This window comes from Corylus avellana, chromosome 11, assembly GCF_965113065.1.
Source record: "Corylus avellana chromosome 11, dhCorAvel1.hap1.2, whole genome shotgun sequence".
In the NCBI taxonomy this organism is placed as follows: domain Eukaryota; kingdom Viridiplantae; phylum Streptophyta; class Magnoliopsida; order Fagales; family Betulaceae; genus Corylus; species Corylus avellana.
In genome coordinates, this window is record NC_142500.1 from 16,556,164 (window position 1) to 16,568,743 (window position 12,580).

The 12,580-nt window shown below is 34.2% G+C and overlaps 2 protein-coding genes across 2 annotated transcripts; both read left to right on the forward strand.

Annotated features, from left to right (window-relative positions):
* The first annotated feature begins 4,950 nt into the window (after positions 1 to 4,950).
* Positions 4,951 to 5,529, forward strand: LOC132165904 (uncharacterized). Its single transcript, XM_059576603.2, has one exon. The coding sequence runs from the start codon at positions 4,951 to 4,953 to the stop codon at positions 5,524 to 5,526; it is 576 nt and encodes a 191-aa protein (XP_059432586.2). The 3' UTR covers positions 5,527 to 5,529.
* Positions 5,530 to 9,356: 3,827 nt separating this feature from the next.
* LOC132165903 (uncharacterized) lies at positions 9,357 to 10,049 on the forward strand. The gene has a single exon (XM_059576602.2). The coding sequence runs from the start codon at positions 9,413 to 9,415 to the stop codon at positions 10,001 to 10,003; it is 591 nt and encodes a 196-aa protein (XP_059432585.2). The 5' UTR covers positions 9,357 to 9,412; the 3' UTR covers positions 10,004 to 10,049.
* Positions 10,050 to 12,580: the final 2,531 nt, after the last annotated feature.

Sequence of the window (12,580 nt, forward strand, 5' to 3'; positions counted from 1 at the left end):
TTCGGGAAGTCGGAATTTTGTTTTTTTATACATGTACATGTGAAAAGAAAAAAACAGAAGAGTTGAAGTTTCACTGTTCTTGTCATATATAGGGGTAATTTGTTAATGATTTTCTTTTAATCAATCATTATGATTGCATAGATAAAAATGCAATGTTAAACTAAATGGTAGAAAAAAAGTGCTTGATGCCACATTTTTAGATAATTACGATTTCAAAAACATAAAAAATATATGTTTCTCAATTGTAGATAGGGGTGGGCAGATTAATTATTTACTGCCTACCAACTGCAACTAAACCGACATTAACCGTCTACTGTCAAAAGTCGGTCAGTAATCAGTTAAAGATTTTTATACAAACGTCGGTTTGGTTTGGTTAGTCAGTGAGATTTTTTTTGAAAAGCACAATTTTAAACGCTAAACTGCAATTTTAAATATCAAAGTGTGAGTTTCCCAAACGCTTAATCATGCACTTTTTAAACATACATGTTAAAATAACAAATCCAATCGAACCTTAAATACTTGGCTGTTTGGTTGTCAAGTGAGAATGCTTTCCGACTCCTTTGATGATCGCTTCTGCCTTCCGCCTTCCTCCTCCTTCTTTTCCTCTCTCTCCTCTTGGCCTTCTTTTCCTCCCAATATTAGTATTGAAATATAAGAGAACACGATTTTACTAAAAAAAAAAAAAAAAAAACTAATTGCAAGGGAAAATTTAGACATCCCATCAATAGAAAAAAAAAAAAAAATTGCTCTCTTTCGTTTTATAGGATGGCACAATTTAAGCAGATAAGCTTCCTATGAGTGGCGATAAAATTATTCCTTTCCTCCCTCTGAGTTGGGGTGGTGGATATAGCATTACAATTGGTACACAACACTGTTGCAACTTGCAACTTAGGGTCGTTTTAAATTAATATGGCCCTTCAAGGATCTAGGGGACTTATTTTTATTTGATGTAATCTTCCACACAATTTAATATGATTTGGACTTATGTTTATTTGATGTAATCTTCCATACAATCTAATATGATTCATTTCATCCCATAATTAGCTTAAATATATTTTATGGTGCGAAGATTTAGCTCTCTGCTTTACTTCCTCCAAACTCTATGCACAAGAGGAGTTCCTCAGTTTTAGAACATGAATACAGGGGTGAATAAAACATAAGATTCCATTTTTTATAGCTTGGACAAAACGGTGCGTTTTGGGTTGGATTGACAAATGTTAGAAAATTGGAAGAAAATATAACGGAAGGGTTTCGATGAACTTAATGAGTTAAAACATTGAGAGTATTTTTAGTTTTCACTCGCTAATTCATGGATTTATTATAAAATTTTCCTTATAAAACAAACTATATTAGTTTGGTGAACAACATTTACACGACCCAAGACCTTTATCGATACGAAATTAAATTTTCAATTTTTTTTTTAAAATATATCAAAGGCGGAGTCAACTGGTCTAACATTTAGAAAACTCACTCGCGCGCGCAGAGAGAGAGAGAGATAATGGAGAAAAGCACACCAGTGAGGAAGCCTCACACATCCACAACGGATTTGCTCACTTGGTCGGAGGTCCCTCTGTCAGACATTCCGGCCACCATATTCGGCCCTTGTTCTCACCAGGCACTGCCTCTTGATTTCTCTGGTGATAAATGTACAACTCTGCATACAAACACTTGCGTGTGTGCATTCTCAGCCATCCGATAAAATGAGCAAAGTCCTTAACAGAAGTCAATGCACCAATGAAAAAGCTCAGAGCCTAGAGAAAAAGTAAGATTGCATTTTTGTTTTTTTGTTTTTAAAGATTGCATTTTATTCTAAGCTTAAGGATTTCTATTTTTTAGCTTATAAGAAAAAATAAATTTACTCATTTAATCAATATTTTAATAAGTGACAATGTTAGAACTTTTCCACCTTTTTAACAAAATTCGGATAATAATAATAAAATTTATCTAAGCAAACCTTAGGAATAGTATAAGGAATCGCTAGGTTAACTATCTTCCTTTCTTCTTCTTCTTCTTCATTTTTTTTTTTTTAAAGAAGATTAGAGAGGATTAATGGTTCATTTAAATAGAAGTACTTGGCCCATCTCAAATGTAACACCTAAATCATATATTGAAAAGATAATGAGTAATCTATATAAAGTGTGTGGTTTATAAAGATAATCACGAGTGTTAAGTCTCACATTGTCAATTGTTAGTAGGTGAAATTTGGTTTTATAATGAATTATAGGGAAACTCCAATTAATTAGTCATTTTGAGATAATAGCATAAATGTAACTAGCACTTTTTCCTAGGTTGTTACACCAAAAATTTGGCCTAGTGGTGCAAGCCTCGGTCTTCGGTGGTAAAGGTTCATCAAGGGTGGGATTTGAATCCTCATATATAAATGCTACCAATTTTTGGGATCACTCACCCCAATTTTGTCTGATCTGTACAAAAGGTGTGCTTTGCATGAACTCAAAGTTTGACCTTTAGAATGGTTACACAAAATAGTATCCCTCAAGGGGATTCCTTTTTCCTTAAAAATAAAAAATAATAATAAATGATAATTCCATGATTGGCTTCTAGCCAAATTAGGATCTCTTCATTTTATTTGAACTGGAGAATATCTAGTTAGTTATAGTGGAAGGGTATTTTTGTCCCCTCAAAATGTGAAAAGACAAAAATACTCATCCACTATAACTAACTAAATATTATCCAGTTCCGAGCCAAAGGAATTAGTGGAAATTGTTTTTTTTTTTTTGAAGGGGAAAACATTCCGATCTCATTAATAGAAAAAGAATCACAAGCAGAAACGCTCTCACACAGAGCAAAAGCTTTAAGAAAATCATAGCCGAAACTACGAGATTACAAGTCATAGATACATACATAACAATCTAACATTTAAGACCTATCTATGAATCTTCGACTAACTCATGACTAATTTTCAGTTGTAATAACATATCTGTTCCAGACAGACTCAACTCAATGCATAGGTAGCACATAGTTCTTGGCCTAGGGAGCAGATACCCTATGCCGAAACTCATCCTCCTCGACTCGCAAGTCAGGAAATTATTCAGATCCTCAACCCAAAAGGACATGACCATAACATAAGGGAAAATGAAAAATACAGAGAAAATAAAGAAAAATCACAAAAGCCCACAAACACCACCGGAGGCCGCCTGAAGATTCTGGCCAGAGCGCGAAAAAACCACGCTCAGACGTGTGTGAGTCACGATTCGTCGCGGGGGCCAGAATCAGAAGCGGCAGGTGTCGTTGGAAAGCAGGCGAGGCCGGTGCGCGTGGAGGATGGGCTCGTGTCAAGGTGAGTCTGATGAAGGGATGTAGATCGAGCTTTAAACAATCCGATCCAAGGGGCCCATCAACCCCGGAAAAGGACACGGCAGAAATGGAGGATTGCACACCCGGCGTGGTGGAGCTAGCTAGAGCATGTAACAAAAGAGAAATAAGCAAAAAAAAGAAGGTGGGGGGGGGGGGGGGGAAGGGAGGGTCCCCCACCCCTCTTTGCGGGGTTCTGCTAGAGCCTGCCGTGTTTGTACGATGAGATGGATGGAAAAAATATTAACATGAATAATTTCTTTTTATTAAAAGACCAGCGTATATTCTTAATATTAAGGGAATTAGAATAATGTCGAAAAAGTTAGTGAGAATGGTTTTGAACCGTTGTTAAATGTTATGAATAGAGTACGAAAAATACACATGTATTCTATATATTGATTAAATTCATAAACAGAAACTTTTTTTTTTAGAAGAAATTCATAAACAGAATTAAACCTTATTAATACATGAATATGAAATGATTGGATAGAAAATATTATTATAAATAATAAGTACATTTATGAAGTGGGAAATTTAAACTTCAAGTTTACATTGATAAAATTCAAACCAAATAATTTAGAGAAATGATAGAATTCATTCTTATTTCAACCATCTTTTAACCATTTTCATAATGAATTAAATGAATTTATCATTAAATTTGTGTGGGGTTCATATGTCTCCACAAATTTGAATAATTGATCTATTGAATTTGTTAAAAAAAATGGTTGTGTAACTGTAACATGTCTCCGATATACTAACAATTATTTTTCATCGAAGCATGTTACACATCATTCTTTCAACTATCTCTTTTTACGAATTTAATGGATTTACTATTAGATTTGTGAATTTATGTAGGTTTCATACAAATTCAATAGTAGATTCCTCTATTCACTAGACCAAAATAAACAAAAAATAAGATGGAAAATAATTTTTTATCATTTCTCTTCTCGAAATCTCTTAATTTTAAATCCTCGAATTCAAATTATAAGACCCAAGAGAAAAGTAAAAAATCAATAAAATTCTAGGTGTCTAAAACTTCTCTACTTAAAGCGGTAAGCTTCTTGATCAATCCTGCCGGCACTGTTGCTTGCAATAAGAATATCTTACCAAAAACATGCAGTCATACCTGTCAGTCAAACCAAATTGGTGACCAATTGGCATGTAAGGATTCTTCATTCTATATATCATATATCTATATGTGTGAACACGTACGTGTATGAACCTGTTTTGACTGTCAAAAGAAGAATTGCCTAATGTCCACTTGTAAAGTTCCGATCAGTCAAAGAAGTGAAGTTCAACGATGAACTTCCACGTCGACCTCCAAAACCCTTTTTCTTTTCCTTTTAGTGGGGTGGGGGTTATTTTGCAACTTGCAAAGTAATCTTAAAGGCTTATTTTAATTCAACATGATCATCTACACAATCTCATACGATCCATTTTTATGTTAGTTTAAATGTACAGCGATCTTTATTAGCACTAAAAAGAATCTAGCTTTCCAGCTGGTTGATTCATAAAATATATACAATTAATCTTTATCTTCCTACCATGTATGCAAACTCGATCTATATATATCCTCACATGCCAACCCATCTAACCCACAAAACAAACCCTCAGCTTTTTCTCTCTTTTCCACTCTCAATGGGCGCTCCTCACCAGCTTTCTTCTCTTACTTGTAATCTGACAATCATGCAAGCAAAAAACGTGGATTTTAACTCCACTGGCACGCTCTTTGTCAGATACTATCTTTCTGCGGGAAACAACAAAAGAATTCGGCTTAACACCCGAGAAATCTCTTCCAAATCCGATCTCTGTTGGAACGAGTCCTTCTCGCTGGATTGCTTTGGTTCCCAAGACTCCATGGATAGCCTAAAGCAAGAAAACGTGGTTTTTGAGCTCCGGCGGAGGAACAAAGTGCCTGTTCTTGGGAGGATTGGTGGGTCACAGCTCTTGGGGAGGGTAGAGATTCCGTGGAAAGAAGTCTGTGAGTCACCGAACATGGAAATGGTGAAGTGGGTCCCGATGGGACACGTGGGTGTCAGCAAGCCGCCTAAGCTGCAAGTGGGGATCAAAGTTCAAGTTCCTGCAATGGAGGAGATGGGGAGAAGGAGAAATGGGAATGTCAAGAAGTGGGATGATGGGTGCTGTGGGTGTAAAGATTTTCATGGGTATAGTTGTGAAGATTATGACATTTTTGCAATTGCGGCTGCTTTTTAGGCCTTTTAGGCACACATATTTGTTTCTGTAAATTCGGGAAGTCGGAATTTTTTTTTTTTTTTTTTTTTTTTTTTTTTTATATATGTACATATGAAAACAAGAACAAGAAAAAAGAGAGTTGAAGTTTCACTGTTCTTTTCATATATAGAGGTAATTTTCTAATGATTTTCTTTTAATGAATCATTATGATTGCATAGACAAAAATGCAATTTTAAACTAAATCATAGGAAAAAGTGTTTTATGCCGCGTTTTTAGATAATTGCAATTTAAAAACATAAAAAATATACGTTTCTAAATCATAGATAATGAGATTTTTTTTTTTTAAAACGCACAATTTTAAACGCTAAATTACGATTTTAAATATCAAAAGTGCGAGTTTGCCAAACCCATAATCATGCGCTTTTTAAACACACATTTTAAAATTGCAAATCCAATCGAACTTTAAATACTTGGCTGTTCGGTTGTAAAGTGAGCATGTTTTCCCAACTCCTTTGATGATCGCTTCCTCCTTCCTCCTCCTTTCCCTCCCTCTCCTTTCGGCCTTCTTTTCCTCCCAATATTAGTATTGAAATATAAGAGAACAAATTTTTTTTTTTTTTTAATTTTATTTTATCTGGGTGATCCTGGTTTCACCTATAGGCCATGCAGTACTCGGGCTCCACCCCACTTTGCGTGTCGGCTGCGAACCAAGCATAGAGGTATAGCCATGATCCACCAGACTAATTCATGGTCCGATACTCCGCACCACTTAGAGCATTGGACATTGAGTCGCGAGCTTGCAAGGAAAAATGTAGACATCACATCAATAGAAAAAAATCCAAGAAAGAAAAGAAAAGAAAAAAAAAATAATTGCTCGCTTTCGTTTTATAGGATGGCACAATTTAAGCAAATAAGCTTCCTACTTCCTATGAGTGCGATAAAATTATTCCTTTCCTCCCTCTGAGTTGGCGTGGTGGATATAGCATTACAATTGGTGCACAACACTGTTGCAACTTGCAACATAGGGTCGTTTTAAATTAATATGACCCTTCAAAGATCTAGGGGACTTATTATTATTTGATGTAATCTTCCACACAATCTAATATGATTCATTTCATCCCATAAATAGCTTAAATATATTTTATGGTGCGAAGATTTAGCTCTTTGCTTTACTTCCTCCAAATTTTATGCATAAGAGGAGTTCCTCACTTTTAAAACATGAATACAGGGGTCAATAAAGCATAAGATTCCATTTTTTACAGCTCGGGCAAAAAGGTCCCTTTTTTTTTTTTTTTTTTTTACATGTATGCACAAGAGGGGGAGGGAGATTCGAACTAGTGACATCCGCTTTATTAGGCATGATCCCAGCCGATTAAGCTACCTCTTGGGAAAAGAAAAAAAAAGTGTGTTTTGGGTTGGATTGACAGATGTTATCAAATTGGAATAAAATATAACGGAAGGGTTTCGATGAACTTAATGAGTTAATAAATAAATAAATATTGAGAGTATTTTTAGTTTTCATGCATTGATTTAGGGATTTATTATAAAATTTTCCTAAAAAAACAAACTATATTAGTTACGTGAACAACATTTATACTACCCAAGACCTTTATCTCAAACACAGAGTCGACTGGTCTGACATTTAGAAAACTCACTCGCGTAGTCACTCAGAGAGAGAGAGAGAGAGAAAGAGATAATGGAGAGAAGCACACCAGTGATCGAGGAAGCCTCACATGTCCACGTACAACGGATTAATTTGCTCACCTGGTCGGAGGTCCCTCCGTCAGACATTCCGGCCACCATATCCAGCCTTTATTCTCACCAAGCATTGCCTCTTGATTTCTCTGGTGAAAACTGTATAGTTCTTCATACGAACACTTGTGTGTGTGCATTCTCAACCGTCCGATAAAATGAGCATAGTCCTCAACAGAAGTCAGCTCACCAACGAAGAAGCTCAGAGCCTAGAGAAAAAGTAAGATTGCATTTTTGTTTTCTTGTTTTTAAAGATTGCATTTTATTTTGAGCTTAAAGATTTCTATTTTTGAGCTTATAAGAAAAAATAAATTTAATCATTTAACCAATATTTTAACAAGTGACAATGTTAGAACTTTTCCACCTTTTTTACAAAATTCGGATAATAATAATAGTAAAATTTATCCAAGCAAACCTTAGGAATAGTATAAGGAATCGCTAGGTTAACTATCTTCCTTTCTTCTTTATTTATTTATTTATTTTTTTGAAAAAAAAAAAAGAAAAAGAAAAGAAGATTAGAGAGGATTAATTAATGGTTCATTTAAATAGAAGTACTTGGCCCATCTCAAATGTAACACCTTAGATCATATATTGAAAAGATAATGAGTAATCTATATAGAGTGTGTGGTTTATAAAGATAATTACGAGTGTTAAGTCTCACATTGTCAATTGTTAGTAGGTGAAATTGGGTTTTATAATGAATTATAAGAAAACTCTAATTAATTAGTCATTTTGAAATGATAGCATAGATGTAGCTAGCTAACACTTTTTCTTAAAACATTATACCAAAAATTTGACCTAGTGGTGCAAGCCTCGGTCATCGGTGGGGTTAAGGTTCATCAAGGCTGGGTGGGATTTGAATCGTCATATATAAATGCTACCAATTTTTGGGATCACTCACCCCAAGTTTGTCTGATCTGTACAGAAGGTGTGCTTTGCATGGACTCAAAGTTTGACCTTTAGAATGGTTACACAAAATAGAATTCCTCAAGGGGATTCCTTTTTTCTTAAAAATAAAAAATAAAAAATAATAATAAATGAGAATTCCGTGACTGGCTTGGAGCAGGAGGAATTAGTGGGAATGGTTTTGAACCGTTGTTAAACGTTATGAATAAAGTACGAAAAATACACATGTATTCTATATATTGATTAAAGTCATAAACAGAATTAAACCTTATTAATATATGAATATGAAATAATTAGATAGAAAACATTATTATAAATAATAAGTATATTTTTGAAGTGAGAAATTTAAACTTCAAGTTTACGTTGTTAAAATTCAAACCAAACAATTTATACTAACAATTATATATTTTTCAAAGAGGCATGCATGTACATAGGTACATTACTTTTATTAGATTTGTAAACTCACATAAATTCACTCATTCATTATACTAAAATGAATAAAAAATGAGATGAAATATAATTTTTATCATTTCTCTTCTCCTCGAAATCTCTTAATTTTAAATCTTTGAATTCAAATAACACCCAAGAGAAAGTAAAAAATCAATAAAAATCTTGGTGCCTAAAACTCTCTAATTAGTAATGAATGCGGGGAGGTTCCTCAATCCTACCGGTACTGTTGCTTGCTACAAGAATATCTTACCAAAAACATGCAGTCATACCTGTCAGTCAAACCAAATTGGTGACCAATTGGCATGCAAGGATTCTTCATTCGATCTACATATTATAGGAAAATGATAAAGGCAATCTATATGTGTGTACACGTGGATGAACCTGTTTTGACTGTCAAGAGAGCAGAACTTGCCTAATTGCCACTTGTAAAGTTCCGATCAGTCAAAGAACTAAACTTCAACGATGAACTTCCACGTCGACCCCCAAAACCCTTTTTCTTTTCTTTTCTTTTTAGTGGGGTGGGGTTATTTTTGGCAACTTGCAAAGTAATCTTAAAGGTTTATTTTAATTCAACATGATCATCTGCACAATCTCATACAATCCATTTTTATGTTAGTTTAAATGTACAGAGATCTTTATTAGCACTAAAAAGAATCTAGCTTTCCAGCTGGTTTATTCATAAAATATATACAATCTTTATCTTCCTACAATGTATGCAAACTCTATATATATATCCTCGCATGCCAACCACTCTAACACACAAAACAAACCCTCAGCCTTTTCACTCTTTTTCACTCCAATGGGCGCTCCTCACCAGCTTTCTTCTCTTACTTGCAATCTGACAATCATGCAAGCAAAAAACGTGGATTTTAACTCCACTGGCACGCTCTTTGTCAGATACTATCTTTCTGCGGGAAACAACAAAAGAATTCGGCTTAACACCCGAGAAATCTCCTCCAAATCCGACCTCTGTTGGAACGAGTCCTTCTCGTTGGATTGCTTTGTTTCCCAAGACTCCATGGACAGCCTAAAGCAAGAAAACGTGGTTTTCGAGCTCCGGCGGCGGAGCAAAGTGCCTGTTCTTGGGAGGATTGGGGGGTCACAGCTCTTGGGGACGGCAGAGATTCCGTGGAAAGAAGTCTGTGAGTCACCGAACATGGAAATGGTGAAGTGGGTCCCGATGGGACACGTGGGTGTCAGCAAGCCGCCTAAGCTGCAAGTGGGGATGAAAGTTCAAGTTCCTGCAATGGAGGAGAAGGGGAGAAGGAGAAATGGGAATGTCAAGAAGTGGGATGATCATGATGAGTACTGTGGGTGTAAAGATTTTCTTGGGTACAGTTGTGAAGATTATGACATTTTTGCCCTTGCGGCTGCTTTGGAGGCTTTTTAAGGCACAATTATTTGTTTTTATGAAATTCGGTAGAATTTTTTGTTTTTATAGATGTACATGTGAAGAGGAAGAGAATCCAAATTCGAAAAGAAAAAAAGAGTTGAAGTTGAACTGTTCTTTTCATATACAGGAGTAATTTTCTAACGCATTTTTTTTTTAATCAATCATCGTGATTTCGAAGATAAAAAATATTGTTTGAGATTATGTTTTAATAAAATTGCGATTCGAAAACATAAAAAATTTGCGTTTTCAAATCGTAAGGCAATATGTATTTTTTTTTTCAAATCTCACAATTTAGTTTGATTAAAATAAGATTTTAAAGGCTAAATTACGATTTTGTCAAACCCTTAAACCGCAAACCTAAATGGACCCTAAGGCCTCATTTAGTTGACAGAATGTCTAGTCCATTGAAAAATGATTAGTTACTACTGGAAATAGAAGAGTGTGTAGTAAATTAGTTATTCATATTCCTTTGTTTGGTTGTAACGCTGGAATAGACTAGCTAACCCAATAATCCTATTCCTTCGTTTGGTTCAATGCGTGAATTGAATCATATTGTGATCAAATTTCCTAAAATACCGTTATAATACAAATACAATTTATATTATTAAAGACTTTCATTCTTTTTTCTTTTTTTTTGAAACATAAACAACTTTACTATAATTTTTTATTTTTTTTATTTTTTTTTTAATTATGTGAGGTATGTGGACTTTTTTTTTTTCTTTTTTTTTTGCAATTATGCTACAAAATTATTTATATAAAAAAATATAGTTGGAGAAAACAAAATCAAACTCAATCTTGAAATCAAAAAATATAGTTGGAGAATGTATAGAGAATCAAAAGAAATCAAAAAATAGATTATATATTTGTATTTTATAAAAACCTTACCGATTCTATTTATCCGAAAAAAAAAAAAAAAAAAAAAAAAAAAAAAAAAAAACTAAGAAATGGTATAGAGAAGAGAGATGGAGAAATAGAAATAAAATAAAATAAAAAAACAAATAGACTGAGAGAATAAAATCAAAGAGAAACGATACAGTGAATCAAAAGAAATAAAAAAACAGAATTAAAAAAATAAAAAATAAATAAAATTGAGAAAGGTACAAAGAAGAGAGAGTATAGAGAAGGGAGACAACACAGAGAAAAAAAAATTTTCGTTTGCACTTGCCGAAAAACTGTACCAGAAGAATTAGAGAGAAAAGAGAAAGAGAGAGAACAAAATATAGAGACGAATAAAAGAGAAACAGAGAGATAGAGAAAGAGAGAGAGAGAACGAAATATAGAAGAATCAGAGAGAGAAAACGAAATTTAATCCCACAAGTAGGGTTTTTTGTAGCAATTTACAGGATTTTTTTAATCACATGGGAAAGGATTAGCTAAGCCACTTTCGTGACCCGGAAAGCCATTTTTGAGTGGCTTAGCTAATCTTGTGTGTATGAGATTAATAGTCCCATGAAAATATACTATTCCCAGGAATAGAGTGTTACCAAACAAAGGACTAATTATACCTAGTGTTAGCTAGTCTAATCTAAGGGTCTATTCCGCAAACCAAACGAGGCCTAAATATTTGGTTGTTTGGTTGTCATATGAGTATGCTTTCCCGACTCTTTCGATGATTCCTTCCGCCTTTCTCCTCCTCCTTTCTTTCCTTTCCTTGTCTTCTCTCCTCCATCCTTTTCCTCCTAATATTAGTATTGAAAAATATAAGAGAACAAGTCCCATCAATAGGAAAAAAAAACAAAAATTGCCATCTTTCGTTTTATAGAATGGCACAATTTAAGTAGATAAGCATCCCATGAGTGGCAATAAAAATATTCCTTTCCTCTCCATGATTGAGGTGGTGGATATAGCATTACAATTGGTACACAACACTTTGCAACTCAGAGTCGTTTTAAATTAATATGTAGCCCTTCAAGGATGTTGAGGGCTTATTTTTATTTGATGTAATCTTCTACACAATCTAATATGATTCATTTCATGTCATCAAAACCTTAAATATATTTTATGGTATGATGACCTTTTCTTTTTAATTTTTTTAAATGGTACGAAGATTTAACTCACTGCTTTACTTTCTCTAAATTGTAAGCATAAGAGAAGCTTCCTCAAAAAGCAATACCAATTTTGTCGACTATGTAACACAATATATATATATATATATATATTGTAGTGGCCTCACTATTATAACATCTTTAGCAGATGTTCTAAAAGGTTGATAATAATTATATTTAGTTATTATCAGTTTTTTTTTTTTTTTAGCAAAGTAGTTGTTGGGTCATGAACTAGCTTGCAATTTATTGAGCAGTCCTTGGGCCAAGCCAGAGGAGGCCCAAGTCCGAGACCTACTCTAAAGGCCCAAGTCCGAGACCTAATCAGGTGATCCGAGACGAGACCTTCTCATGTCATCCGAGACCTAATCAAGTGATCCGAGATGAGACCTACTCATGTTATCCGAGACCACAAATCCGAAGCAACCTCTAGCCGAAACTAAAAAGTCCGAGAATAACTCAGGACATGTAAGTTTCAGTAAAGGGAACAACTCTGATATCTCAAAAGATATTATAATTGATCCTCTGATTT